General features: G+C 45.5%; 1 protein-coding gene across 1 annotated transcript; it reads left to right on the top strand.

Annotated features, from left to right (window-relative positions):
- Positions 1–322: 322 nt before the first annotated feature.
- On the top strand, positions 323–20,459 carry FKBP6 (FKBP prolyl isomerase family member 6 (inactive); the record flags this gene model as incomplete). Its single annotated transcript, XM_084493437.1, has 8 exons — positions 323–488; positions 1,496–1,585; positions 2,152–2,354; positions 3,652–3,771; positions 4,813–5,007; positions 5,315–5,424; positions 8,099–8,187; positions 20,032–20,459. 7 exons carry the CDS (start codon positions 323–325, stop codon positions 8,175–8,177), a joined length of 963 nt encoding a protein of 320 aa, XP_084349563.1. The 3' UTR covers positions 8,178–8,187; positions 20,032–20,459.
- Between the last annotated feature and the right edge of the window lie 6,352 nt (positions 20,460–26,811).

Below are 26,811 nucleotides of genomic sequence, written 5' to 3'. Positions count from 1 at the left end.
AATAAATGTAGTTTTGTGTGTGTGACTGTAAAAACAACAACAACAAAACAAAGTATAATTTTGCGTTTACACAGCTGTGTTTGACTTACGGCCCCGCTCGCCGAGCCCCTTGCCGAGACGCGGGGGGGAGCGGGACCGTCCGGACTGCATCCCCCAGAGTGCACCGCGAGGCCACGTGACGTCCCCATTGGCCAGCAGCCACACAGGGGCAAGAGGCGCCGGCGCGTGGCTTTTAGGCGGCGTGCTGGGACGCGCTCGCTCCTCGGAGCGCTATTGGCCGACGCCGCGGCGCGGGCGGTGATTGGGGCGGGGCTCCGCGGCGATGCAGGGCGGCGGCGGCGGGGCCTGGGCAGGGCTCGGGGCGAGGCCGCGGCGCTGGGGGCCGTGGGCCCGGGGCCTGCAGGACCTCAGCGGTGACGGGGGGGTGCGCAAGGAGGAGCTGCGGCCCGGCACCGGGCAGCCCGCGCCTCCCGCCGCCACCGTGGCAGGTACCGCTCCCGGCCACGTAGGGGGAGCCCGAAGCGGAGCCCCCGGGAGCCGTGGCGGCCCCGTGCCGCTCGCAGCGCGGTGCGGGGCTCGGCCTTGGCCTGCGCGGCTGGGGCCGTGCAGGGCGCTGAGCCCTGGGGAGGCCTCCCGGAGCCCCGCCGCGGGGAGCGGCTGCGCGCTCGGCGCCCCCCTGCGCGGCTGGGCCGGCAGCCGGGTGCTCCTCAGGGCGGTAGCACGTGGTCGGGGCAGGAGCTTCAAAGTGCTCCTGGTTTGCCTCAGTAAGGCTTCATGTTTCAGAGACCGTCCAGGCTTTCTTGCCAGTTTTTGTAGTGCTTGGGATAGTCTGCTTTGCTTCTTGTGGCTGACCTTAAGTGAAAGGGCATCCTGACCTTGAGCAAAGCAGGTTTTCCAGGTCCCAGCTGCGTTCACAGTACAAAGAAGTTTGAAGCTGAAAGTGGTTCCTGTGTGAGGGCTTAGTTGTGCAACAAAGGAAGCCTATTATAGTACTTTATTTTATTTTATTTTTCCTATATTTGAATTACAACTGGAGTTAGCCGTACCATTCCCCAGACAGTGGCAGAGTTCTGAGGGGGTATACTTTCTCCATTGTTTTTCTTTTCAGGGCTCAAGCTCTGTTTGGGAATGACTTTGTTACATCCTTCCCCAGATGACTGGGGCATTTTAATTTCTCGGCTGGAGGTTTCCTTCTCTTCCTGCCCACAGCTCACCGGTTTTTGAAGCAAAATTGCATTTTCTGCTTCAATAGAAATTGAGAATGCAAAGTAGCGATTTTATTTGGTGTTGATGTTAAAACACATTCAACACCACTTGGCTTCTTGTATGTGGCCAATTTTTTGGTACAAATGTGGGGCTGGTTGTCCCCTCAGCAGAAGTGTGGGGGGGCGTTGCAAAACTAACTCCTAGCATGCTGCTGCTGGTGTTTGGTGGTGGACATGAAATCAAACTCTTGCTTTTCTCTTCTCCCTGCTCCATGTTTTGGGCTGTGCAGTGAAGTACTCTGGGTACCTGGAACATGCAGATGAGCCCTTCTGCACAAACTGTACTACGAAGCTTCCTAGGTTGATGAAACTTGGAGAAGGTAGGCTTGTCCTGGGATTCATGGGGTCATAAGGACATGCCTGTTAAGACATGGTAATTTAAATGCACTTTAGTATCTTTAGGTTTGGGTTGTTTTTTTTTTGTTTGTTTGTTTGTTTTTCTTTTTGGAACCTTTAAAACTACTGAAGGGGGTCAAAATGCATCCTTCAGGTAGGTGGTGGTTAATCTAGAATTGATAGTCATGCACCTCTCCCCACAATGGGAGTGAGCAGCAGGACTTACGCTGTTGGTAGTAGTGCAGGTGCTTACTGTCAGACCTACTATAGCAGATACAGATTTTGATGTTTTTAAATCACCAGAGAGGGGGCATTGCTCGGTTCCACAGAATGCCTTGATAACCTCAATTATTCAAATATCAAGGTGATTTTGAGATGTGTGATATAGTGTTTGCTGTGAGCTGTCATAACTGTAGGGAACTGACTGTTGTAGGTGGTGGTATGTGAACACTGGGCCTTTTTTGCCTAGACCTTAAGAGAAATTATGTGGAGTCTAAGGGTAGATTCTGGGTTGGGGATTCTCATGGCCTTCCATTTCTTGTTGTGACAGACATTACACTGAGGGGCCTGGAAATCGGCCTGCTCACGATGAAGAAGGGAGAGGTTGCAAGATTTGTCTTCACGCCGGTTTATGCCTATGGCCAGCAGGGCTGTCCTCCTCTGATTCCCCCAAATGCTACAGTCTTATTTGAAGTGGAGATGTTGGACTTCCTAGATTCTGCTGATTCTGATGCATTCTTTGCATTGACTGCTGTGAGTTGCCTTAATAAGGCTTGAGGCATAAATCTGGAGACTCGGCCTTTGCTGTCTTTCCCTTCAGTTGCTGTGTATCATGTGTTACATATGTTTGTTAAGCTTCAATGGAGGTGAAGTTATCCAGGCCCTGGGCTGCTGGCTCCAGTCAGATGCAGACGTATGCCCGTTAGTGTTCCCCTGGCATGCCTTGCCCTGCTTACTGCCAAGTGTAGAGGGAGAAGCTGGGTGCTGCCTTTATTTGCTCCACTGTGTTGGAGCCAGTGAACAACTTACCTTTATTTTTAGCTGTACGAAAAAACTCATGGTTTCACTAGGGGGCACCAGCTTCCAGGAAGTTTTCTGAAGTGGCAGGAATAGTAACTAACTGTCACTTTAAAAACAAAACCCTTTTTAAGTCTGCAGTGTTGAAGTGTCCCCCACCCCCCACCTTTTGTCTTTACTTCTTGGCTGCTTTCCCAAGTGCTCCTTCACTGTTCACTTTCCTCCCTGGTGAGCTGTGGTGTTATTGTTAATTCCCCCTTTTCATGTGAAGGGCTTTGGGCTGTGGTTGAGGGTCAGTGATTGGGGCACAGGCAGCAATGCTGGTGGAGAGAGGCCCTCTTTATTCCCTCACTGCTCTTGCAGAGGCCACTTCTTCCAGATGCAACCCTGAGATCAAACCACTGTTGCATGGGGGACAGTGTACTCCCTGTTTTGCCTGTTATCCACCCTTTCTTGTTTGTTCCTCTCCTTGAGCTGATTCAAAGTTGCAAACCCAGGGGAAAACCTGTCCCTCTTTTTTTTTTTTTTTGTTGCTGTTCTTTTTTTTTTTCTTTGCTGGCTTGGTGTCCTGTGTGGTATCAGGCTGGTCATAGAGTTAGCATGAGGCAGCCACCCAGGGTGATGTGGCACCACTAGAGCAATGCAGCCTGTCAAACAGCTTCACCTTTTGTGCCAGGAATAGTGTTTTTGTATTTATGGTCTGTTCTGTGCTAAGCAGATGAGAGCAATGGGCAGGATTTAAGAACAAATTTCTGACCCTCCTACCCTGTGATTTTTTTTTTTTTGTCCTGTTTTGTTTCTTGACCTGTTCTGTAGCACTTCTCAGAGTGGGAGTTATTGACAGAACAGTGGCATGTTTCAGCCTGGAGAAGGGAAATACCATTGTGGTGGCCTGGCTGGACGCTGCAGGGTACCTTGGCAATGGTCTGACTCCTGCCTTGTGAAGGGAAAGGGACTGGGCAGGGGCGTCCTGCCTGTGATCTCTGCTTGTTGTCTTCTATTTGAGCTGAAATTCCTGTGTTTCTTTATACAGGAGCAGCAGGATACCTTTCCTCTACAAAAGGTGTTGAAAGTGGCAGATACGGAGAGAGAGTTTGGCAATTACCTCTACCGTAAGCAGTGCTTTGAGGGTGCCAAAGAGAGATACAAAAGGGTATGACACTGGAAAAATGTGTTTTCTGTCTATGGGCTGTGAAAGTGGTAATTATTTAGTGCTAGTTCACAGTAATGAGTACAATTCAAAGATTACACAACTTAATTACATGTTCAATATATTCAGTTTGTTATTTAAGAAGTTATCTGAAACACTTGCTTTTGTGTGAACAGCAGTAATAAAGGGAGGAGGAGGGTTGGCAGAAATACGTAGAACCTTCTTCCTTCAGACTTGCTCCCTGTGGGCCCTAGCTGAGGCAGAGTGCATCTCAGTGTCTGTGTGAGCCCTGAGTGGCTTTTGTGATGGACTGCTAAAGTGGAGCCTTTCTCAGCTTTCATGGCAGCTCTTGCTGAGAGATGTTATAAGGCAGTAAAACCTTGTATTGCAGCAGAATCCTGCTTAATGCTGAAAGTCATCTAGAGTCTCCATGTTCTAGGAATAGAGGTATCACCAGCACCTGGACACTCAACTTCTAGCCTCCCGTTTGGGAACCACAGAATACTTGAGGTTGTAAGAAACTTCTGGAAATCATCCAGTTCAACCCCCTTCTCAAGGTCGTCAAGAGCAGGAGGTTGCCCAGGATTGTGTCCATTCAGGTTCTGACCATCTCCAAGGATGTCACAGCATGTCTGGGCAGGAAAATACTCAAGTTCCCAAACTGGAATGCATTTGTCTTTGTTTCAGAAGCAGTGAGGCTTTGAGACGTTTTTCTTCCCTCCATTTAAGATTGCTTTCTCTTGGTATTTTTAACAACAACAACAAATTCTTTCTTCCTAAAATACTGCTTTTTCACCTTTATTCGTAGTCTGGGTAACAGGTGTATTTTTCTGCTGCTCTCTAGTTCCTCAGTAAGTTTGCTGGAGTCTTGTGTTTGAGTTGGCTAGTCATGCAGGTAATGCTGTGCAGTATATTTAGGGGTTTTATTATTATCTTTTAACTAACCAAGATAAATACAAACAGATGTAGCTGGCTGATTGGGATGGATTTATCACTTTCCATAGTAGATTTGCTGTGCACTTGTCCTTTTTCCTGTCTTCTCAGGCATACTCAATCCTTGGTCGCAGCCCTTCCAGTGTGGCAGAGCAGTGTCAAATTGATGCTTCCAAGTTGTTGGTGCTCTTGAATCTCTCAGTTACCTACCTGAAGCTGGAACATCCTGACCGAGCTTTGATGTATGGGGAAAAGGCGTTGGAGATTGACCACAGAAACACCAAAGCGCTGTTCAGGTGTGGCCAGGTGGGCAAAAATAAATTTCTCTGGTAACTGCATCAAGCAATGACCCAAAGTCTCTGCCTGTGGAGAGTACCTAGAATAAACTGAGAGCCACTAAATTAATGACTAAGCTCCTGCAGCAGTCTGATTTTTCTGCATCTGACCTTTCAGAAAATCTGGCTCTGTAAATCTGTCACAAGTCTTTGCTTGAGGGATTTCTGAGCTACCTAGGTCTGTCTTAGAAATGCTTGTAGTCATACATATTTCTGTCTGAAGAGCAGCAGTGAGTCTATATTTATCTTTTGGTGCATCTGTCTTCTTTCAATGGCAGGCTTGTCTCTGCATGACGGAATACAAAAAAGCCCGTGACTTCCTGGTCAGAGCTCAGCAAATAGAGCCGTTTAACAACGATATTAACAATGAGCTGAAAAAGTTGGCAAGGTGAGAACTCCTTTCTATCCCTGTGGAAGGAGTCTTTAGACAGGCTGGAAACCTCCACTCAAAAATACTTTGGTGTTCGTTTGATTTAACTTTTTTAAACAAAGACTGTTGGGTAAGTGACTTGGGAAAATGCAGAAGCTCCTTTAGTGTGGAGACGGTTGGTTCAAAGGTTCTGCACACAGTGGTTACAGGTGATATGTGAGAAGCTGAGAGCATCCATTCTTTCCAGAGGGTTTCTTGCACAGAGGGATGTGTGATACATTCCATCTGAGTAGGTGGATTGGGCTGATGGCAGGGAAGTAGGGAGCTGCTGAAATGCCTCAACTAATGAAGTGCAGTAGCCTAGCGCCCAAGATGATAATGTTCTGCATTAATACAGATTTTCACTTTCTTTAAGATGTGTTGGCTGATTACAGCAATTTTTTTTTTTTTGCACTGCAAGTGCTTCAGAGTTTCACTGTACAAGACTACAAATACTGATGTTCAACTGTGGGAAGATCTTAAAAGTGAATTTCTTGCTGCCTTGGTGGTGATAAATGAGCAATCCCAAAGGCAAACTTTCCCTTTGCCCACAGGCTGAGTATAGCACAATCCTGTCAGCCTTAGTCATGCCCTCACCCCCTGAAAACATGACTAACACTAGTCTCTGTCCTCACTCTGTTCTTTTGTTTGAAACTGGTAAAAGCAGTTGCTGGTTCCCAAAAATGTATGCTGCACTTCTGGCACTGTTCAAACATAATGTGATGAAGACCCAACTTCAGAGATCCCAAAGCTTCCCCTGAATAGGAAGGCTCTTTTCTGTTGCTGCTAGGCATTTGCAGCAATGTTTGTAGGGAGCAGTCACATCTGTAATAGGAATAGTTGAAGTGGCTGGTGCAGCCAGTTGCGTGGGTCTTCCCAGGGTGACATTTTGCTAGAGCACTGTACTTGTACATCTGTCCTCTATGTCCAAATCACACGTAACAACACATGGCTTCAGATTTCTTCTATTACTTCAGGATTATGGATAACCCGAAGGTAGTAATAGCTGGTGGTCTGGAGATCTGAAGTACGCTACTTCCACTCATCCTCATCGGCCTAAGTACCTTGTTACCAAATGCTAGGTGAACGCAGTTATCAAATAGCTCTGGATGACTAGGTGGCTGCTCTTGGAGGATCAGTTTGCAGGTGGTATCAAAGACCCATGATACGGTATTAAATATCCTGATTCTAGAAGCCTTGTGCTTTGTCTTAAACTTGTTCAGAATATATTGGCTGGTAGAAGAAAAATCTTGCTAATAATTTTGAGCTTGTTCTGCCAGGAAGAACAAGGCATTCTGTCTTCAGAGAAGCAACAGGCAGGCTTGTCAGCTCTGAGTCTGGAGGTAGCAACATGTGCTACTAATGTGTGTTGCAGTAAGCTGGGTATGTGTTAAACATCTGTCTTGGAGTCTCTGCTTTGCTGCCAGTTAAAACTGGTGTATTTGTTGCCTTTACAATGACAAAGAGTGGAATTAGTATGAAATTGATGAGGATGATGATATTGGGTGGTGTTAGTCATGCCACACCTCAGTCTGGATCTCTGTAATGTTAACAAGCTGCCTAGCCTGTGAAAACCTATAATGTCATCTGGCAAAGGCTTCAAAAGTGGCATATGAATCAAAATCTTTTTCTTAAAAGCTTTTCACTTCCTTTCTGAATACGCTTACAACACTCCTTTTTGCAAAGTTAATCAATAACTACCTTTTGGTGCGTAAAACTGAACTTCAAAAAGGACACATTTAACAGCTAAGCCAGGTTCTTGGCAAAATTCACTTTGACCTGAGAAAAACAGGCAGAACCCTGGGCACATATCTTGCGGAACATATCTGGTACCAGCTGTAGCAGTCTTGGTGCAAATTCTGCTGCTGCCTTTGGCAGCTTTTTTTTTTTTTTTTTTTTTTTTTTTCAGCCATTGATCCCTGGGACAGTGCCTAAACTGAGTTACCCTCTGGCTTAGGGATTCTGTATCAGTGAGTCCTTGTTGCTGGTGAGGTGGAGTGGAGGGTGCTGTGCTTCCTCTTGGCCGTGCTGGTGCTGGGAGAAGCGGTGATTAAAATAGAGTGGTCTGCATAGCTTTTGACATGTAAATGTGATGCTGGCAGGAAGATGAGATTGGAGGTGGAAGCATTTGCCCTGCCATCTACACAGTCTGGGCATGTGTCATTGCTGTCTCTTACCTATCCTCTGCCCAGATTCAAAGGGTCAGTGGTAGATAGCCATTAGCAGCAGTTTGCCAAGTAGTGGAGCACCTGGACCACGTGTCCTGCTAGGCACTGTAATGGCTTGCGCGAGGAATGGTGAAAATGAGGGGGCACCAAACTAGACCTCAGGATACAGCTGGGGGTTCCTCTGCATCACCTCACACTTGCAAAACTAGAGTAGAAAGCATCAGGCTTCCAGAAATCGAATGATTGTAGTAGCTAATAGGCACCAGCAGAGAAGGGACCCAAGGTCTGGGAATGAGGCAGAATTAATTCCTGGACATGGCAGAAAGAAGGGGCTGGAACAGCTGCTCCTTTTCTAGCAGCACACTCTTATACTAGGCTAGTTTATTTTAAAAGTGTGTGTGTGTATATTTTTTCTGGTTGTGGCACTGGCAGTTGGGTGGGCAGTTCACAGCCCATGCTTCCCATGTTTGTGCTCTGCTTTCCAGCTGCTATAAAGACTACATGGAAAAGGAGAAAGAAATGTGCTGCCGAATGCTTGCCAGTCTCAATTCTTCTCATGCATGACCAGAAAAAGGTAATCAAGTTGTGAAATGGCTGAGGTCTCCTAAAGTCTTATCTGGGTTGGGTTTTCTGGTGGTAGTGGGGAAACCTGCTTCTCTTCTGCCTGGGAGGATTTTGGTGACAAAAGGTAAGTTAATGGGTATGTGTGGAGGGGAAGGGGTAGGACAGCAGGGTGAAATGTTACTGCACTGTGTGCTTGGGGAATCTTTCCTGCCAGGAGGGCTGGCGTGGGACAGGAACTTAAAACCAGCAACACTTGGGTAAGTTTGGTTTTGTTGTTTCCTGTGCTGCTCATCCCAGTTATTCCTTGTTAGAGCCAGGGAGAGAAATAGCTATGTAGTCTTGTTTCTCTGCCAATTAAAAGAAACAAAACAAACAAAAAAATTGTTTCGGTCAAACTTAAGATTTGGATTTCTCCCTCCCCTCCAGCATTCCTGTCTGGAGCTGCTGGAATGCCTTACTTCAGAAAAAAAATCTAAATATTTAATTTCTCTCTTTTTTTAAATATTAAAAAACCTGTTTGTATATAAATTTTCAAATAGATGTTTTGGACTCTTTAAAACCTTAAATCTTCTAGCAAAATTGACAGGTTTATAAATGCACAACGGCTCTTTGATAATTTATTTTTTATTTTATTTTATTTTTTTTTGGTCAAAACCTTCACCAGGGTATAAGGGGGAGTGAAAACCTTCACTGGTCTCTTGCCTCAGGCTAAGCCCTAGGGAAGGGGTTGTGGAAAATGACAGCAGCCTTCTGTCAAAGCATCACCAGCTCAGGTCTGTCAGAGATTATGTTAAGATAGAGGGATACTGCCTGTTGCCATTCTACTTGCTGAAAATGAGTATTAGCAGCCTTTCCATCATCAAAAGTGTGAGTGTAGGATTCAGCTGTGGTATTTTAAGGTTGCCTCTTTCTCTTGCCTGTGGTTGTGAGGAAGCTAACCCAATATTTGAGGAAGAGGTTTGACTGCATGCCTGTTTCCTAAAGCAACACATCCCTCTTCTGGCTGTATGTGCCTCTTTGCTGTAGTCTTTACCCATCTTGTCTCCCTTGTGCCCCGATCATAGCTGCATGTTGCTGAGCTGCCTCAAAGCACAAATTCTTCTCTGGATTCAGGATGAGATGGTCAGATCTGTTAGCAGGTACCTACCCCCAGACACATCGCTATGAAAAGGGGTTTGTGACTGGCTGTGGTTTTACCACTGTGTGCAGGAAGTCTGTGGCTGCAGACTTGCAGAGGAGGCTCTGAGTCTTAGTTTACTGAATTTTAGAGACTTGCAATTGGAAAGCCTGTATGACTTCTTTTGTTTTTGACTGTAGTACATAGCAGTGCCTGACCTGGGGAACTTCTTGTGTCAATCTGTGCATCAGCTGGCCCTGTGTCATAGTGGAGCTCTGAGCGTACGGAGTCATCTGCTGGGCCTGCAGGCAGGTCATCTGGTGGTAAAGCAATGTAACCTCTTCTTTCCCAAAGAGAGGCTGATGAAGATACTGATTTCTACGCAGTACAATGGAAAGTAGCTATTGTTGCAAGTGGGGAAAAAAAGTCTTCAGTTCATGGAGATTGAGAAGTGCAAAGGAGAAGCCTTTGTCTGAGGCAACCTTCAAAATTAGGTGTAACTATCCATCAGCAAGATCTTCTCCACTGGCTCTGTATATTTGCACTGATGCAAGTGTACCGCACTTTCCTGGAGCTCTGCCTGCTTCAACAGCTGATTGTCAGCTGTCAGTCAAAGATTCTGACCTTCCTTGAAGTTGTTTTTTAAAGTCTTCCAGACAAACTTACGTCATCACCCACATAACAATTCATTGTTAATTCCTTGTAAGAAAAATCTCTTGCTGCTGTGTGTTGCATGAGAAAAAAAAAAAAAGAAATATTCAGAGAGGAGCACAGCAGGTTCCAGCTGGAGCTCCTTTCTCTGAAATGCACCACTATCTAGCCAGAATTGAGGCAAAGCATTCTTTAGTGTTTTCTGACAACTTTGTACAAGTTCAGTTTAGGGCACAAGCTTACCCAGTCAGTCTGGCATGCCTGTTTTATCATTTGTCTTAAGCATTTAGTGAGTAGATGGCCTGTGAATGCTGCCTGTAGCTCACGTTGAATGATCCAGTGGAATTGCAACAGTTAAGGAAAACCTCTGCATACCAGTTGGCAGGTCTGAGTATGGCAGTTCTGACCCCATGTCCAGCTTACCAGCTGAGTGACTCTGCTGTAGTTGTGGCATTCTCCCTGTCCTGACTCACTGCCATATCCTCTGGTTTGGTGCTCCTACCGAGGTGGCTTTGCTGTAAGCTTTGAGATGTGCAGTGGTTGCTTTGTTATGGGACAAATAGTTTGTCTCTACTGGATAACCCAGGGCTGCTGTTCTGTGTTTTCCACAATGACACTGAAAAAACAGATGCACCTGAGTATACTCATTCTGCCTGGTATGCGTCTCTCTTACTGTATAGTGTAGGTCCCGTAAGTGCCGCAAGCATCATCTTGCTCAGAACATACTTTCTTCCTTTTTAGTGGAGTTTTATGTCAGAGTAAACATTCTATTTGTTGAAATGTGAGGCTGTTCCTGATGCTTCTTTGAGGAATCCAGAAATACTCAGGGGTAGAAATAGAAGCACAGATGCTTTTTTAAATCTGTCCTGCTGCAGTCCATTGCAAACAGTGACCTGGGGCCTCTTGCTTGCGTCTCTTCAAGTCTGGGCTATTTGCCTGCCTCTGTACACCTTGTGTTGTGCAGCATGTGTCAAGCCAGGTTACTTGGTACACGCATAGCTGTAAGTCCCATTTGACCCTTAACCGTAGAATGCGTAGACTGAGGACCACTGGCTTAGTGGAGTTTCTGTTCATTGAAAAGTGAAGAGTTTTGGTGAAAGATTTTGTATTGCTGTGGTCCTTCACGATAAAGAGAACTTAATCATGAAGCACAGACAAATTCCCTAGAAATGTCTGGAAATGTATGGAACCTATTAAAGGGTCCTTGGTGGTAGCTTCATCCCAGACTGGTGAATCTTTATGCTTTTTTTTTTCTTTTTTTTTAATTAAAGATGAACCAAAGCTGAAGGCTTGCCTCTAATGTGTATCTCAATTTCAGTACACAGGAGAAGTAGTCTTGGTAGCTGAGAGCATGCAGGGAAATGTTCCAGTGCAAACAAGTAATGCTGAAATTATGGCAGGAAACTAAGGTCAAACTTGAGATTGCTATGAATAGCAGGGTCTAGCAATTCTAAAGCCATTAATTGGTGGGAATTGGCTGCAGAATTGGGGTTGTGTCACCTGGTAGAAGTGACTGTAATTAGGCTTAAAATCAGTATCAGTGCCAGTTAAACTGACCTAATAAGCTAAGAGAGACTTGCAAATAAACTGAGTAGTATGTGAATAGTAGAATCAAAACCGCCTGCATTGGGAAGGCTCCAGACTTCTAAGTAAACAGCAGCTTCCTCCTTCCCCTACTGCTCTCCTTTATTGCTAAGCTGAAGATCTAAAATGTGCCTCCTGCTGTTGCTGTCCCTACCTACTGTGTACAGCTTAACAACAGAACCAGCAATTTCACTTCCTTTAGAATATGCAAATTATTGTACCACTGAGATGGCCTGTGCTGCAAAGGAAATAAAGCATCTGCTTTATGCTGAGCATCATTAGAGCTAGTGGGTAGTCTTGAAGGATGACTTAATTAAGCATTCTCCTTACTAAGCAGAGGAAGGAGAAAAGCTTTAAGATTTTTGGTTGTTTTGTTGGTTGTTTTTTTTTTTCCCACTCTAGATATTTCTTCCTGTAGCATCTTTTTTTTTTTCTTTGACAGGAGTTCTGCAATTCATGTCTACTAGTATCTGTAATACTTCTCTTGAAGGTTGGTAGGCCATGGTCCCTTCCAGAAACCAGGAGTGGAGAAATGACTCCACCTCCACATAGGGATCCCCTGCTTCCCTTCTGATGTACTGGACATGTGTCCCTGGTTTGTTATGCTGTGACAACAGGTTGGGCTAAAAGATGGTTTAGAGGGAACTGAGGGCAGGGACCAACAGGAGCTCCTGGGCTCTTTGAACTCTGATGTACTCTTTTGTGATCCCAGAATCACAGAACATTAGGGATTGGAAGGGACCTTGAAAGATCATTTAATCCAATCCCCATGCCAGAGCAGAAACACTTAAATCATGTCACACAGGAACATGTCCTGGTGGGTTTTCAATGTCTCCAGAGGAGGAGACTCCACAACCCCCCTGGGCAGCCTGTTCCAGTGCTCCGTTACCCTAACTGTGGAAAAAGTTTTCTTAATTTAAGTGGAACCTCCTGTGTTCCAGCTTGCACCCATTGCACCTTGTCCTATCAGTAGATGTCACCGAGAAGAGCCTGGCTTCATCCTCCTAACACTTAATCACAAAGGCTTGTTTACAGAAGTCCTTGGTGAGGGCACTTATGGTACTAGAGGTGATGTTGCCCAGACTAGGAGGGAGATCCATGCAGTATCTCAGGTTGCCCTGCATTGCCCATCCTCCAAGGCATTAGTGAAGTGCTGGTACTCTAGTTTCATTGGAGGGGTGCCTCAGGGCCCAGCCCAAGCCCATCTGCTCTGAAACTTTGTGAATATCTAAAACCTGGTGTTGCCCTTCGTGTGCTCAATTCTGAGCCTCCCTGTTGAGATAGGAAAGTGTTCATGGCTGTGTTTCTCCTCAAGCTTCTGCCTGGGCCTGCACAGCATTCTTGCCCTGGAAAGGACAGGCAGAGCCCCTGGTGAATATTCCTTTTATGGGCTTTTATTTCTCAGAGCTTCTGCCAGGAGCAGGAAGGTAAAACATGCTAACTTCAATGCTGCTGTTACAAACCAGTGAAAAGTGAAAAATATGCTGGGTTCTTTCTATTACTATGATAATATGTGGTTTATTGTGCAGGTAGAATTTGAAGGGCAGTGGTCTGTGTCTAAGATGTAAATATCTTTATGAAGAAAGCTTTAGTTTTGCAGAGCCTTCAGAGTTATTGGCCTTCACTTCCAGCAGCAAGGAGATGTGTGGTTATTTTAAAAATGGTATTTCATAGAAGAGCTTAAAGTCTCCTTTCTCTACCTCTTGTGTTTCAGCTGTGATAGGCTGTATGAAGTGTAAGTAGAAATGTTTTAGCTTGACAAGCAAAAAAGGGAAAATTGGAGAAACATTACCTCAAGTAAGTTGTAACCAAACAGTTTTTGGATGGCAGCCTACTGCAGGTGGCTGTGCCTGGGATCAGATTATTGCTTAATTGTACTGTTGTTGAGGCACAAAAGCCCCCACTGGTACTTCTAGTTCTTGCAGTATTACAGATGGTAAGCAGCTCTCCCTGGGCTGCCAGGTGCATATGCCATCCCATACAGTAGATAGGCAGAACTGGCCACCAGTCCTCCTGATCTGGGGTGCTACAGACTTCCTCTCTGGGCTAGCAGAAGAGATGTCTTTATTGTATCTGTTTTAGTCTTAAATCTGAGGGTTTTAATGTCACACACAGCCTTGTACAGCAAAACAAAGGTCCCTTTTCCATATGCTGTTGTGTGCTTGTTCTTCTAGTCAGGCAGGAGGAGTGTTGAGTGTGGAGAACTGTAACTATGCCTGTATAAAGAAACATGCATTGTTTTGGGTTTGAAAGACATTACTGCCTCCAAAGAGTAAAGGATGCTCTTTGCTGCTTGCTTATTTCAGTGACAACTTATCCTGAGCAGAAACACAAAGTGATCTAAATCTGTGCTTGGACTTGGGTCAGAGGTGGCCTGTCTGTTTTAGCCATGTGTACTGCCTCCAGTGGGATCAGTTGATCCATGGAGTGTGGGTGTGCCTGTTTTCTACTGCTTCAGCATGGTTCTGCACTGAGGACTCTGTCACTGAGACCAGACATCAGAGCCTCTGGTAGGATTCACAGTGCAGAGGAGCTGCAGCACACTATAAGTTAATTTCAACACAGTAGAAAAACCTCAGATGACGGTGGTGCAAACCATGCCTTGGTGGCTTATTTTTTTGGGGCTTTCCATGTTTTTTTTTGGTTTATTTCGCAGACACCACTTTGTTCAAGTAAAACTAAACTTCTAGTGTCCTGACACCCTAGGTTCCTGGCAAGGTGCTCTCCTGATCATGAGGGGGTGCTGGCAGTGGTCAGGGCTCTTGTGAGCTTTCCATTCTAGTGGAGTACATGGTGAAACACAGACAAACTTCAGAGGAGTTTAAAATGTTCTAAGCAGGTGTCATGATATCTGTGATGATACAGAGACAGCTGAGAGTAAAGAGTGCTAAGGACCCTCATAAGAGGGTCCTGTGGTTTTGGGAAATATTCCCCTGCTTGTGAGCTACCAAGCATTGTTCATGATGTTCAGCCTCGTAATGGGGTGTAGCCATCAGCAGTGGCACAGTGCAGCCTATTGTAAGATCTGAGGCTCATCACTGTTTGAACAGCACCAGGGCATTCACTGCTATGTGTGACACTGGTGATAGCACTTAGCAACAAGACAACTTTTGTGGTACTCTGTACCAAGAGGCAGGAGATATTAACAAGGCTTTCCAGTTTGGGGGATACTACTTTAGGGAAGGGTTTTTGCTTAAGTGTTTTGGCACTACTGTGAGTTAGTCTGCAGATCTGCAGGATTATTTGCAATAAGGGAAGACATGAAAGACGTGACCTTCATGCGCCTTTCCCAGTACCCATGATGCTTTATTGGGGAACTGTTGATTTGACAGAATGCGGAGCATTATTGACATGAAAGCTATCTGAGCTCTTGAAGGACTGGGAGCTGCTGTGTGGATCAATTTCACCCCACACTTGCTGTATGATGTCCTTACTGAGTCAGAAGTGTGTGCTGAAGAGATGATCTTTTTCCTTTCACCTTCTCATAATTGCCTGTTTTATGAGAGCTCTTGCTCTCTGATGAAGGTTTGTTGCTGCTTTTAAGGGATTTTCCTTTGGAAATGCCTGGGAAAGAGCTCTACTTCCTGTGTTTCTCTTCTTTGCCTTAGGTATCCCTGTTGCACAAAAGACCTGAGCAGACTTGACAGACCCTTTCACCATCACCTCAGGTTAAGGGTGCTAGTGCATGTCATCAGCATTCAAGCTCTCTGTTGTCAAGACTAATTAAGGATCTCCGGTTAATTCTTAATTCTTCCTTCCACTGAACTGTCTTTCTAGTGTACGGGCATTGGACTCATTGTGGATCCTTTGCAGGGTTGAGGGTTATGGATCCACTGGCAAGAAAAGCTATCATGGGGGAAAAAAAAAGCACTTTAAGCACAGATATTAAGAAGACAATGAAAATTGATATAGTTCAATATAAGCAAGGAGTAAAGCATCTGTTCCTTGCACCTTCGCTTTTTGAATTTTGACATCTCTTGAACCTGTGTTGGGGTACTCCTGGCAGCTGTTGATCAGCCTGTTGAAACCTTCAGACCTGCAGAGCCTCTCAGCTTCTGCATGCTCTTGTACTACCTGAAGATAGGCTTCACAGTAATCTTGGCCATAAGTAATTTCACTTGAAGCAATATGATTTCACTTGAGGCAATAACAGGTGGACATCCCTAAACACCTAGGTGAGACGAAGGTATGGCTGACATCAAAATTGCTTTCATAGCAGATAAATGGTATCCTAATTAGGTTATCTTCTGAAGGAATGTTGCATGCTCCGAGATGGAATACGTGTCATGGGGATGTGTAGCATTCCCTTTAATAATGTTCTGACAAACCATGATTCTCTGGTCTTGTAAATAGCTGTTTCTTCTCACTGTATCAGGATGGATCACTCAGCACATCTTATCAGCTAGCTGATAAAGCTGTAGCTGGGCTTTTTTCTTGTGTTCAAAAGATCTGCAGCCTGTCTGTAACCTCTTAGGGAGTCCACATGATGCATTTAAGAAGGAGCTTGTTCATGTCCTGGTGGCAGTGTTTTTTCTCTAGACTGTTATTTCAGAGTGGCAGTTTCTTTTGGACTTGTCAGGTCTTGAATGAAGAGCACTTCTCGGGCAATTGCTATTGTAGAAGGTTTTAGCTCCTTTGCTGATCTGTGCTCTAAAAAATGTGCATGAAATGTGCGCTTTTGGAGTGCTCTTGGGGACCTGTGGTATAAGATGTACTATATCCTTGTGACTAACAAATCAAGACTGTTCCTTTCTTCTCTATAGTCAGTGACCATAAGGTTTGAGTTGAAGTGCTGAAAATGAGGTGTTCTGCCTCCTGTTAGAAGCACTTGTAGGCTGCATTTCTCTGAAAGTAGGTGTTGTCTCTTAAAGGCACTTCACTGGGATTTAACAGCCAGGCTAGCCTCCTAGGTTATCTGCTCTCCACAAAGCTGATGATTTGATTGCTTCTCTTGAGAAGTTCCTTCTCACAGTGGGTTATCTTAGTGCAGTGCTCTTGGGAGCAGCTGATTCAAAGCATGAGTTTAATGAGGGCTGAAAAGACAGGAACAGTGCTTTAAGTGCACACTTCGTGGCTTCTTTGTGCTTCAGCAAAAATTTCATCTGCTATGCTTGGTGCCTACATGTTCTTTCCTGTAGCCCTTCTGGAGGCTGAGGCAGGAGAGGGGGAACCAGGGAAGATGCAACTGCAGTTCTTCATGCAAGAAAAAGCAGCTTAAATTTTAAAGCTTTAGTTGAACATTAATAGTTAGTTATGGCTTTAATGCAGAGTAAAGGCGATTGTGGTTATAAACGACCTGTGACCTGGCTTATTGTTCACTGTAAATTGGTGCTCAACTGCTTTGTCTTTCTGAAGCATGAATTAAAATAGCTGGTACAACAGACTTCTGTCTGAACTTCAAAGTGAGCAAGTGTTGCTGTTGTGTGGCTGAGCTGCTGCCAACCTGTTTTTAAGGGAAGGGAACAAACATTGGAGTGGAGTCCTGGTTGGAGCGTGCCGTTCTCCTACCTAAACAGCAAACTCTTTGAACGCCTTCCAACTCAACGTCTTCAGGGCTGCTCATTTCCCTTCCACTTCTCTTTTGATTGTGTAGCCATTAGGTGGAAATGAAAGAGATGAACTGATCAGACGCTCCTTGAAATGGCTTTAGGGTTTCAGTTTGAATATTTTTTTTTTAATTAGCTCTATGTAAAGACTTTATTACTTCAAATAGCAGCCATGAAACCAGAAGACTCTGTTTGTTCTCCTGTTTTTGTGGTGCATGAGAAATCTCAGTAACTGTAGGTTTTATATCCAGCTAGACACCCCAAACCGCAACTAACAGTAGAAACATAAAGTGATTATCTTTTAAGTATGCCTATCAGGGACACATAAAAGGAAGTGCTGCGTGGGTATAGTAGTAGACTGACAAGTAGCAACAGAGTAGAAGTCAGTTGCATTTTAACAAGAGCAAAGATGCTTTTCTCTAATAAAGCACAGAACATCAAGTATGCAGATTTTTTTTCACTTTAGAAACCTTTTATTTTTAGTCCTGATTGCTACAATTCTATGCTGTACACCAGAGCATTTAAGCATTTCTATCTCTGATTAACTTTCAAAGTTTCAAAGAAAAGAGATCAGCTGCAGTGTCCTCTAGTAATTTTTTTCCATAAACTTCTCCCTTTTTTCTTGGTCAGGATATGTACTAGGTTGTCAGCACAAAGCCGTGAATGTAACACAAGGTACTCAGTGAACCCCTGGTTTTGGAAGGTTTGGCAGTAAGAGGTAGCCTTATAAATGAAGCTGTAAGATGAGTCTGGATGAACCAGGGCAGTGACTAAGTGCTGACTTGATAGAGTGACTCCTATTTTGTGCTAGACTAGAAATCTGCTGCTTGTGAATTTCCAGTAATCCTGAAAGTTACTTGACTGTTCTGTGCTTTTTTTTTAAATCCCAAACTGTAGTTGGGGCCAGCTTTTCAGAGAGGCAGATTGTCCTGATTCAGACTACTTTTTCTGGCATGGTGTCATTTGAGTCATGGGTTCTGAGTTGTCTTGTGTGGCTCTGAGTGTACTGACTGAATAAAACCTGGGTTCTTCAAAGTCATTGGGGGGAAGATGAGTAATCCAGTCAACCTCACAGCTAACTCTGTGAACAGGGTATTGAACTGGAGACCAGTTCCTTGCAACCCTAATTGTCCTGTGATCCTGTGGTGCCAGAGCAAAATATGTGCCTTCCAAGGTTATGTAATAAATGAGGTGTGTATCTTAAGCATGCTTTGTCTTCTCATCCTTTAGTTGGTAAATGTCTGTTTTCCTTAGAATTACTGCTCTTCAACTTTCCGGATAGCAGTCTGTAAGTTGATATCCTCTAAGGAGCAGGCTTCTCTATTTTGTGAAGTTATTTGATTTAAATTTGCAGAGATCACTGCAGCCAAGCTAACTGAAAAAGCTCAAGTGGCTACAGCTCCTGAAAGAGTAGCAAAAATTGACTTGGGCTCCTGGTATTCTTAAGCTGAGAGAAGATAGGGCATCTTTTGAATGTGCATTCTTCTTTTGACCCCCCAGAACAGGAGAGCAAGAGACAGATAACGGGTTACTTTGTGGAAAGGTTTTTAAGGATTTTTTGCGAGGTTTTTGGTTCTTTTCCTTCTTTCCCTTCCACTGTTCAGCCTCAAAATGCTGGAGGAATGAGGCTGACTTCTCAGCAGTGTTTCAGGATCGTTTGTGCCCTGACAAATTAGGGGAACACCTTCCATATCTGTATTCCTCTGAGTGATCTTAGGGTTGTCAGTTGAAGAAGCATCGTGAGCAGCAGGATGCTGAAACACATAACAGGTACGTAGGAAAGCAGCACGTATGTCTTACCACAGGTGCTTAATGGCTGTGAGGAAAACAGGGAATCCCATGTTCTGCTTACATGCAACACAGCTGCACTAGAGAACTTGTGGTGTTGAGCCAGTACTAGAATACGGGCTCAAACAGCTTGTGAGGAACTAGGAGCAAGAGGTGCTGCTCCTCTCTGCAGTTGGGGAGGCAAAGTATGGCTGGAAGAGGCACTGGAGGAGCAGGTGAGCTGTTCCCAGCAAGGTCAGTGTTGTGAAACTGTCACCATGTAGAGGGTGAGGCAGGTGATCTGAGTCTTGATCAGTGACCCAAGGGGTTCCACAGAGAGGGGGGAAAAAAAAATCACAGCTTAGAAACAGGTCTGCATTACATCCAGAGAAAATGCCTTATATCTAGATACTATTTTCCTTCCAGTGAAGCTCTACTGACCTTAAAGAGCTGGTGGGATGGGGCAGGAGTTGCAAGTGAGAGAAAGGCTTCTCTGGGTACAGAATCTGTCATTTGGTATATGTCAGGACTCCAAGACTGGTTTAAAAAAAAAAAAAAAATGCCAAGTGAGAGTGATGGGGCAAGGGGAGATAACAAAGGATGAGATGCTGGGAGCACTGTGTGCCTTGATGCACTGCAGATGTTGTATGTTGCTAAGCCTCTTGGTGGAAATGACCTCCACATGGGACTAGGGTGTGAGGAGGGGATGAAGATGGGAGCAAACAAATGCAGTGAGAAGCAACAGGAATCTCAGAGGAGGAGCATGGTGAATCTAAAAGACAGAAGACTAACTTTTCAAAGGCAAAGAGTACATGTAGATGTCCAGTCTTGGGTTCCCAGAACAGGGTTGGAAAAAACACTGATTATGTGTAATATTATTGACTTGGTGTAGGAAGGAAGGTGGTCTGAAGGGCAATTTCAGGCCACTCTGAGGTGGGCTTGCTAATATTAAATTCTTATTGCTTAATAATCAGTTTCTTCCAAGTCCCAGGTGAGGAAGTTGAATTTCATAGGAATTCTACTATGCCAGTTCCACTTATGCTAATTAACAGAACTCTTTGGTAATTCTTTTAAGGCTACTGTACACATGGGCTAGTAATGATTGACTTCTTAATGCTTGGAGATGCTACAATGGAATAAAATACACAGTGATCCCTGTGGGAATGTTGACTGGTATTTATTGTCCTAGGACTTCCCCAGCTGATGAAAGAACAGTTCTTGGATGGGAAGATGACCTACCTCTGGGCAGATGAAGATTTCAGCATTGGATCTGTGCTTTGGGAAAAGGGGAAAGTGTGGTCTTGTTTAGAGTATAATGTGGAGTTTCTGTTGGTATATACACAACCTGGTTTTCCTGAATTTGGTTCTTGTTCCCCATGTTCTGGGGCTTAGTTTCTAGAACTAAGTACTGCTGTATAGAAGGATTGCTCTCTTCTCTGTTGCATGCTCTTTGAAGAAAATTTGAAGCCTTACCTTTTGCAGGTTCTGGGCTGCTTTTATGGAATCTGTAAATACAAATGCCATGAAGTTTTGTATTGTTTATACAGATTGTTCTTTAAAAGTTACATTTCATACTGTTTTTGTTCTGAAAAATAAATCAGAACTATGTTGGCAGGACTTGTGCCTATTTATTGTGCAAGAGTGATTAATGTCTCTGCCAGTGTAAGGAACTGGAATTTGGAAATAGGCTCCAGTTTGTTAGTGTAGCTAGCTCCAGTCTGGGGCAGCAACATGTTACAGTTTTTTTTTTTTTTTTGACTAAACATTCCAGTGAGTGTTGATACTAAATGTCTAATGACTTAAGACTACCAGCTTTTTCCTTTTCCCCTTCAAATACTGCTGACTTCTCTAGATTTGATCAAGTTGGTTTCCTTTTTGAGTAAAATCCACTATGTGCTCTAATTCTTCCTGAACATAGGCCTTTGTGGCATGGCTGAGTTGGTAAGTGCAAAACCAAGTGCCTCTTAGTGAGAGAGCAGCAAGAGAATGCAGAACTGACAAGAAGCCACTCAGATTCTGTGGAGGAGAAGCCTGGTAACGTGAAATGCTGTTTTAATGATACTTGTCCAGTCTGTTTGACTAGAATGGGTAATGTCTTCCAAACATGATTCAGTACCACATTGTTGACTTGCAGGGCAGGGAGAGTTGTTTGTGGTCAACATGTGTTCCAAGGTGGCCTCTTGCCTGGAGAGAGATGTACGAAGTGTTCTTGCTTTCCGCAGTTATGCCAGCACCTTTATGGCTTTTGGACTCCATATCACCACACTGATGGTATGTTAAAATAAAATTCCCTCTCATTAGGACATACTGAAGAAGGGGGGGAAAAAAAAAAGGAAAATTAGGAAAGCTTTGGATTGGCAGCACTTTGTAAACCCTCTTGTGGGCCTTTTTGCTTGTCTACTTGTTCTTGTCCTTTGTGCTTCTGGAGAAAGGATATCTTGGGCTCTGAGAAGGAGAACATCCAACCTGCTGTGCTGCTTAGTTTGAAGAAAACAGGTCTAAAGGGATTGTGAGGTTCGTTTCTTCCTCTTTTCCCTGACAAACAATATGCCTCTTTGCCAGACCTGCTTTTTCCAAAAGCCTTCAAAAGCATCAACCTGATGACCAGAAAATTATAAAATACTACCTGTCTTAATTATACTATGTAATGTTTTATCCTGCTTCAAGAGTCCTGATGTGTGGTAATAATATGCAACAGAAAAGCAAGTGTTGCATGGAAGGTATTCAGTGAGACTGAAAGAACTGGCAGGTGACACAAATCAGGTTAAAAGGTCTTAAGCCTGGGCTGTCATTTGCTTAATGTGGCTGGCTTTTTGTATTTGGATTTCCATAGCTGTTGTGGCCAGAGTTTCCCAGCTGTTCTGTCCCACAGACTGCACAGGCAGCCCAGTCTCCTGTGCTTTGCATTGGTCTTTTCCAGTCCCTGTTTGGTTCATAGTACCATGATGGATTTTTTTTTTTTTTTTTTTTTTTGCTGGGTCGACACTAGATGGCAATGCATCCTTGGTAATACTTATGTCAAAGGTAATGCAATTAAGGGGTTTGTTTCTGGTGGGTTTTATATCTGGATACTGTTTTTGTACAAGCTATTCCAATAGCTTCTTTTGATTGGAAGCTGATGCATTTTTGCTGTGTGAAGCAGACAATTGTTTTGTGACTGTTAGGATCAGATAAAACACCTGAAGACATAAATGTGGCAGTGTTTTCCAGCATGAGGTAGCTATGCCTTTTACAGTGCTTTCTCAGCCTTTTGCTCTGTTGTGGGACATTTTAGCATTTCTGAGAGCCTTTGGGTGATAGGTCGAGCGAGTGTGACCACCATTTTGGATGGATGTGCGAACAGCACAGCTGTGCATAGACAACCTTGCAAAGGCTGCTCTCTAAACTTGTAGAGACAAAACTCAAGGAAGGCATTCAAGGTGTAAAATCACATATATGTAAGTAGATGTTGGTGGGATGGTGGGACTCCTATAAGTCTCGGAAAGATCTGCTCCTGTTGTCAGCTGCTGGCTGTGCACACTGCAGTACTTCCAGTAATGGTAATTACACATCTCCAGGCTGCTGCCCAAGGCCAGGGCTGTGTGGGGCATGTATTTGACCTGGAGTCTGTCTTTAGTTTGAAGACAAGTTTACTGATATATTGAAGACTTTGCATGATCAAGTAGAGATTGCTGAAGTGATTGTTTTTAGTCTTTATGAAATTAATGCCAAAAATTACTGTTGTGATTTTTTTAAAGGAAGAAATGTGAATTTTCAGCCTCTGGGCAAGATCAAAAATGTGCTTGAATCTTTACTTGGCATTAAAACAGAAATGCAAGTCCTTGGGCAAAACAGAAAAATCTCTGCAGAGAAACACAGTTTCTGATTGTTAATCAGAAAATGTGGGCTTTTGAGAAGTTTACTACTGGAATTTTTATTTTTGGCCAAAATGCTAATTTTTTCTCCCCTATTAAATAGCTTGACAAACATCTTCAGGGTGTTCCATGAAGAAACTGTTCCAAAGGTTGGTTACCACTTACAGCTCAAAAGTGGTCTTGTATTTCCAGTGTGGGTTTATCTAATGTCAGCTTGCAGCTTCTGAACTTGAAATTAAAATATCTGATATCATATGATGTTTTCCTGGTGTGGATGTGCTTGAGCTTAACCAAAACCCATGATGCGTGCCCTCACTCCTTCACCATCACTTTAGGTTTTCGGGCTTGCACATGAACTGCAAATGAGAACCCCTGCCTCTTGGGTGTCAGCTGCCAGCCAGCTCTCCTGCTTGTTGCCCCCCTGTCCTTGCACCACTGCTCTGTGCCAGTGAGCCCTGCAGTGAGGATGCTGTCCCCGTGCCTCCCTTGTCTGTTCTGATGGCAGCTGATGTGACCCTGGAGAGCACTGGCAGGTGTCAGTGCCCCTACCATGTTGTGCACAGAAGTGTGTGGGCTGTGCTTGCAGCACCTCTGGGGTTAGGGTGAGCTGGGATCACCAGCAGGTACCCAAAATGCATGGAATGTCAGAAACAAAGGCAGGGTGACATACTGAGGGCATGTGAGAACCTGTGGCCACTGGTGGTGATAGGGGATGTTTGCAGGTGCTCCGTGTTTTGGCACCTCTATTACAGTCCGAGCTGAGCTTTGTGGTCCTGGTGGCAGACCTGTCCTCAGCCCTGCAGGGTGGTGGGTGGGAGATGCAGAGAGCATCAAGGTGCAGGTGTCACCTACCTGAGACCCCATGGCAGGTATTGGAGGCTGGCTATACCAGCTCGGCACCTTGCTGTAGGGACACACTGCTGCCCTTGTGGTCCCTTGGGTCTGGTGCCATGGGGATTCCTGTCCCCACGGTGGCAGTACCCAGGTGCTGCAACCTGCCCTCTGCAAAGAGCAGCAAAACAAAATTTTACCAAAGCAGCCCTACAGTGTGGTGTACTCCCAAGGAGAAGCAGAAACAGGCTTGTGGGCCAAGCATCCCCTGGCATATTGCCACAGCCCGGCTGAGAGCCCCTGCATGTGGGGCTGCCCTGAGCTGTGCCGGATGGGGCCTTGAGCCTTTTTATTTCAGCAGCTGGGCCTGAAAGTCAGCAGAGCGGAAACTGCTTGGTGGCGCCAGCTGCCTGGCCGGGGCTGAGCTGCATGGGCACAGGGTGCTTCCATGTTCCCTGCCCCCTCGTTTGTGTTGGCACAGGCTAGAGAACGAAGCTGGTTTAATTGGCAGTTGTGTTTGTGGCCAGGGTGTTATGAAAAGGTTTTCTGTCTCCCTCTGTAAGTTACCCTGAATATGTTTTCATTCTTAATATAATATTCACTTCATTATTAGCTGAAAGAGGCTCTTTTGAGTGGTTTTTTTTTTTCCTCTTCCAAAAATATATTAAACAGTCCCTTCATACAGCAGTGCTCTGAGGGCTGCGATTGTCTGCTGGAAGGGAAGTGAGAAACCTGATGGTAAATGGGATTTATACAGAAATTCCTTTCTTTCACAGCACACCAGTGCACCAGAGTGGCGGCTGGCTATGATGTCCAGGCATTGTTGCTGCTGGCTGGGCACCACCATGGACTGGGCTGCAGGTGATGGATGAGAGCTCGCCTGAAGGGTGAGCTGGGTAGACCCGCTGGGGATCCACTGGTTTGCTTGCTTTGCACCTCCATCAAACTTCTCCTATGCAAGGCAGGGGCATGAGAATGTGTCCTGGGGCTGCTGGCACCTGGAGCTGCAATTTACTGATGCAAGCTCAGGCCGTGGAGTCAGGGCCTGGCCTCAGGAAATCCTGCATGCATTTCTGGGTTCCTCAGCCTTGCTCCTGTATTCAGTAGCAAAGGCTTTTCTGGCACAAGCAAGTTTTCAGGGGCTTGTTCTTTGTTAGGTGTGTTTTGACGTATTGCGTACAGCCAGGCTTCTGTGTCATGGTCGTGCAATGCCACTCTTCTTAGGGGCAAGTTTTTTCTGTGACTCAGGAAAGAGCCCTATGACCTGCAGCAGCAGAAAGCTGCTCTCAGGGATGATAGCCAAGCACCCAGCCTGCCTTGTGCACCTGCAGAGGCACTGGCTTAGCCCTCCTATGGGCACTGCAGGCAGAGGCCTTGCTTGGTCTTCATGAAATGGCTCTGCTTTCCTTGTGTGTGCTCTTCAGCACTCCTCAAATGGCATGCACATCTCAGACTTCCTCTTTTTGTTGAATTTAACACATTTAGGTTATTTTGTGTGAGCTTGAGGCCACAGTCTCTGGGCAATGTAGGTGTATGAGGCAACAGTGAGTGGCCATACAACCCCTAGTGGCCTCCCTTAGGTGTCCTCATGGACAGACAGTTCATGTGCCTGGGTCAGGCTGGTGCTACTGTTGTGCTTGTGGCCTTTACACAGCCCCTGCGTCCAGGATCTGATGGTTTGTGGGGTGCCCAGGGCTGGCCAGCACTTGCCGAGGGAGATGGAGCCATAGGAGCGAGCAAAGGTGGGTGGCAGCATACAGCTGTCCTGGACATCAGGAGTGGAGCGAGAGCTGGAGCTGGAGCAGGGTCTGGGCAGTGGCCCTGGGTCTGTGGCCATGGGCATGTTGGAAGTGCTGTGCACGGGTATTGTTTCACAGCCTGATGGGAAACAACAACCTGCACGACAGGAGGAGCACGTGGGGCAGGGACACAGTGCCACAAGAGAACAGCATCCCACCTTGTTGCTTTGCCCAAGGAAATCCGTGGGACTCCTTTAGCAATGGGATCACCTGCTTTGCCACTGGACCTCTGCTGAGGCAGCTTGTTGAGGAAAGTACGTGAGTTGACCTTCATCCTGGGATTGTGTGGGGTCCTGTGTTAAAGGCCATTTCTTCAGTGTGGATGTTACTAACCTGCATTTCTTGCTTAAGAAACCAGATAGTCTGCCTGCTGGTTTTTTTTTTTTGTTTTTTTTTTTTTTTTTTTTGCTTTGTTTTCTTGTTTGGCCAAATGAAGTTTCTCACTGGCTTTGGTGAGAAGCAAGGTCAGGTCTTCATCTACCTGTCTGAAAGGCAATTGCTGTATTAGGTACATCTCAAAGCATTAGGAGGGCTTGGAATAAGATTTTGCTACAGTGAGAAGTAGGAGGAATGCCTGGTGAGGTGGCTGTCATGTCCCAGGGCCTGTCCTGGGAAAGGACCCTGCCCTGAGCCACAGCCTTTCAGTGGGGCAGCAGCATCCTTGCAGATCCCCTGGCATCCTCAGTCCTTCCCTCAAACACATGCAAAACATAACTCTGGCAGAGCTTGAGGTGCTGCAGTGAAAGCACAGAGTGGCGCAGAGCAGCTGCCTTCTTGGAGCACGTTTTCCTTTTCTGTCAAAGGAGTGTGAAGACAAATCCCCCTCTGCCTTGATCAGCAGCACTGGAGCTGTGGCAGTGCTCCTTCCCCTGAGGTCAGCTGCCATCATTCCTCACCATCCTGTGAAATGCATTATGGATCATGCCATGTGCTGATGAGTATTCAAGACCTGGCTGAAATTGGGAACAATTAGCAGTTGTTTCAGTGAACGTCTGTTTGCTGTTGCTCTGTCTTATGGCTGACACAGGCATCACCCTTCTTCCTGAGGGGGACCTCAGGAGATGCTCTTGAGTGGGACTGCAGCTCAGCGAACAACTTCTCCATGGGTCAATCTGTTTGATGCAAGCTATGGATGAAGGGTGCCATTGGAAGGGGTTTAATCTGCACAGGTTGGGAGATGGAGCATCCCCTAACTCCTTAGGTGGCTCTGCTTGTTTATCTGTTGTTGTGGCCATCCATATTACAGACATGAGTGTGTTGAAGGGGTCCTGCTGTCCTGATGCTTGATGGCAATGCTCTTATGGTGTGGTGAGCCCGCAGGCCCTGCTAGCACCGGGTGAGCAGTGCCCGGGCCTTTGCACTCAGTGGCCCCACATTTGTGACCCTGGGGACCTGCTGCTGCCAGGGGCATCCCTGCTCAGCCCAAGTCAGGCTATGGAGAAGCCACGGAAGTGCTTCTGGAGCTGGCCCTGGATCGTGCTGCAC

Source organism: Aythya ferina (genome assembly GCF_964211825.1).
Source record: "Aythya ferina genome assembly, chromosome: 19".
In the NCBI taxonomy this organism is placed as follows: Eukaryota; Metazoa; Chordata; class Aves; order Anseriformes; family Anatidae; genus Aythya; species Aythya ferina.
The sequence above is the reverse complement of the archived record's forward strand: the minus strand, read 5'-3'. Positions and strand labels throughout refer to the sequence as shown.